This window comes from Seriola lalandi, unplaced genomic scaffold, assembly GCF_002814215.2.
Source record: "Seriola lalandi dorsalis isolate HSWRI2012SDOR001 ecotype SW California unplaced genomic scaffold, Sedor1 jcf7180002032157, whole genome shotgun sequence".
Taxonomy (NCBI): domain Eukaryota; kingdom Metazoa; phylum Chordata; class Actinopteri; order Carangiformes; family Carangidae; genus Seriola; species Seriola lalandi.
In genome coordinates this window covers 2,728-5,315 of record NW_019502800.1, presented here as the reverse complement: position 1 = coordinate 5,315, position 2,588 = coordinate 2,728, and the positions used below count along the sequence as shown (strand labels likewise).

The 2,588-nt window shown below is 36.2% G+C and overlaps 1 protein-coding gene across 1 annotated transcript; it reads left to right on the top strand.

The window, feature by feature from the left end:
- Positions 1-6: 6 nt before the first annotated feature.
- On the top strand, positions 7-1,984 carry LOC111646355 (cyclic GMP-AMP synthase-like; the record flags this gene model as incomplete). The annotated part of the gene is made up of 4 exons (XM_023395836.2): positions 7-405; positions 546-759; positions 1,237-1,494; positions 1,885-1,984. Coding segments are annotated over exons 1-4 (953 nt in total), but the record flags the coding sequence as incomplete, so codon positions are not given.
- Between the last annotated feature and the right edge of the window lie 604 nt (positions 1,985-2,588).

The following is a 2,588-nucleotide window of genomic DNA, read 5'->3' as shown; positions in this document are numbered from 1 at the left end:
CAGTCTGCAGAGGAGACAACAAAGATGACGCCAGAGGCTCCAAAGGAAACCACAAAGGATTCTCCGAAGACCACAAAAGCAAGAAAACGTTCTGGCAAAACCAAATCAACAGAACAGTCTGCAGAGGAGACAACAAAGATGACGCCAGAGGCTCCAAAGGAAACCACAAAGGATTCTCCGAAGACCACAAAAGCAAGAAAACGTTCTGGCAAAACCAAAGCTGCGGTGGACTCTATCCTCCTCACAACTCTGAATAAACTGAAGATTAAGAAGAACGACAGAGCAAATGCAGCAGATATCATCAATAAAATAATAAGTAAAATAATTGAGCATGTAAAACAGAACATTGATTGGTTTAAAGAAGTAGAAAAGCTAAGTACTGGAAGTTACTATGAAAATCTGAAGGTAAGTTCCCTCAAACCATTACTTTCATCTATCATCTGTTAAGGACAGAGTTAGTGGTCAGTGCATGGTACTGTACTTTAAATAATTTGGTCATTGAATGATTTTTAGTGTATTACAGAGTGATGCTTTTGTGTATACAGATTTGTAATCCTGACGAATTTGATGTTATGCTGGCCATTCCTGTTGACCGAGTGGACATTGCACCATTTGGAAATGATGGAGCCTATTACAGTGTGGGATTGAAACGTGGCAAGAGCCCTCTGCACAAATTTCTGGACAACGACACACTATCTGCCTCTAAAATGCTTGATGAGTTCAGGGAAGAAGTGAAGAAATGTGTCAAGGCATTTCCAGGTGAGTACCAATATCTGCATGTTTTAGTTTTTGAAATGGGCAGAGTTGGTCAAATGGAATTTGGGAACAAGTCACTGTGGCTGGAAGATACAAACTGCCCTTTCCTGTGATCAAACGAGATACATCAACACCTTAAAGTCCTTTTTTAAACATGGTGCTGTCTGAGTAGTGCCGTCAGCAGTGTGTATTTTCATAGATAGCCAGATTTGATGAAACAGTAATCATATTGTTCTGTAAAGCGGGACATGGTGAAGGGGGTATTCAATTTGACTGAAGCTTGAATTGTGGCTACATGCACTATAGCCAACATGTTCTATGTTGTTTTATTGTGACCTTTTTGTCTTAGATGGGAATATATGTCAATGTTCAATGAAAAAGATCCAAAGAAATAATTCTTAAAGAAAATTAATATAATATAATAATGAATAAAGAACATTTAGACTCTGGACAAACAGTCTTTCTTGTTTTTTCTTTCAGAATGGGAGGTGACAAGAAAGAAAAAAGGTTGCCCTGCAGTGACCATGACTACAGAAGTACAATCAGTCACCATTTCACTGGATGTTGTTCTCTGTCTTAAGGTTAAATCAAGCTGGCCACCTTTTACCAAAGATGGCTTTAAAATAGAAAGATGGCTGGGAACTAAAATAAAGCAGGACCAAAGGAGAAAGCCATATTATCTTGTCCCAAAATATGAAGGCAATGGCAATGTGGAATGTGATGGAGTCCTGGCTAAAGGTAAGTCTAACTTCTCTGAACCACAATTAGGTTGTGATTAATAGAAATAACTCACTGGCTGTTTAAATATGCATTTGGTCTTAACAAAACAGTATTTCAGTAGGATATGGTTCATGATAACACCTACATTGGTACAGTGAATTCTGTGAGGCCATAGAAGGTGGTTTGGGGACATATATGAACTGTGAAGACTCTTACAGATCTATATACTACAATATATCTTGAGTTGATCATTTTATAACAAGGTGATACCTAGAGACCTAGTATTTGAAATGAGTTTGGACTTTATGGGACCAACAGTAGTAATAACTATATTTACTGTTTTCGTGGTTTTCACATGAGCTGATTTAAGTTCCCTGCCCTTTGAGTATTTTCTTCTACAACATGCAGATGTTTGGAGGATTTCATTCTCGCATGTTGAAAAGGACATTCTGAAGAATCACGGATCAGAGAAGATATGCTGTGAAAAAGAAGGCGTACACTGCTGCAGGTTAGGTTTACTGTATGGATTTTCTTTGATCGATGTCAAGGGTTTCTGCAGGGTTCACCAAGTTCAATCTAAGACCTTTTAAGACCAAAGTATAGCCTATATATGTAAAAAATTACACTGTTCGAAATTGAAAGAATATCATGTATTGACTTATATGTCTAGCTAATAGAAACATGTATTCGAGTATGTCGGTTTATATTATAAACATGTTAGACAGTAAGATAAACATGCAAGGCAAAAAGTCATAGTATAGTGAGGTATAAAAAGACATAAAAACAAAATATATTAAGGTATAAAAAGTCATATAAGGGTCATAATATAGTAAGGCATAAAACGTCATAAAAACATCATAGGATAGTAAGTCATAAAACGTCATTCAATGAGGAGAGACTAATAAGAAGAACAACAGTCTTGCTGATTGAACTCTAGCTAAGCTTCATTAGTATAATAATGCATAAAAATGCATAAAAATGTCATAGTATACTAAGGCATAAAAAGTAATAGAATACATCATAGTATATTAAGGCATAAAAGGACATAAAAACGTCATAGTATGGTCAGTCATCAAACGAGATAGTATAGTAAGGCATAAAAATGCCAAGAA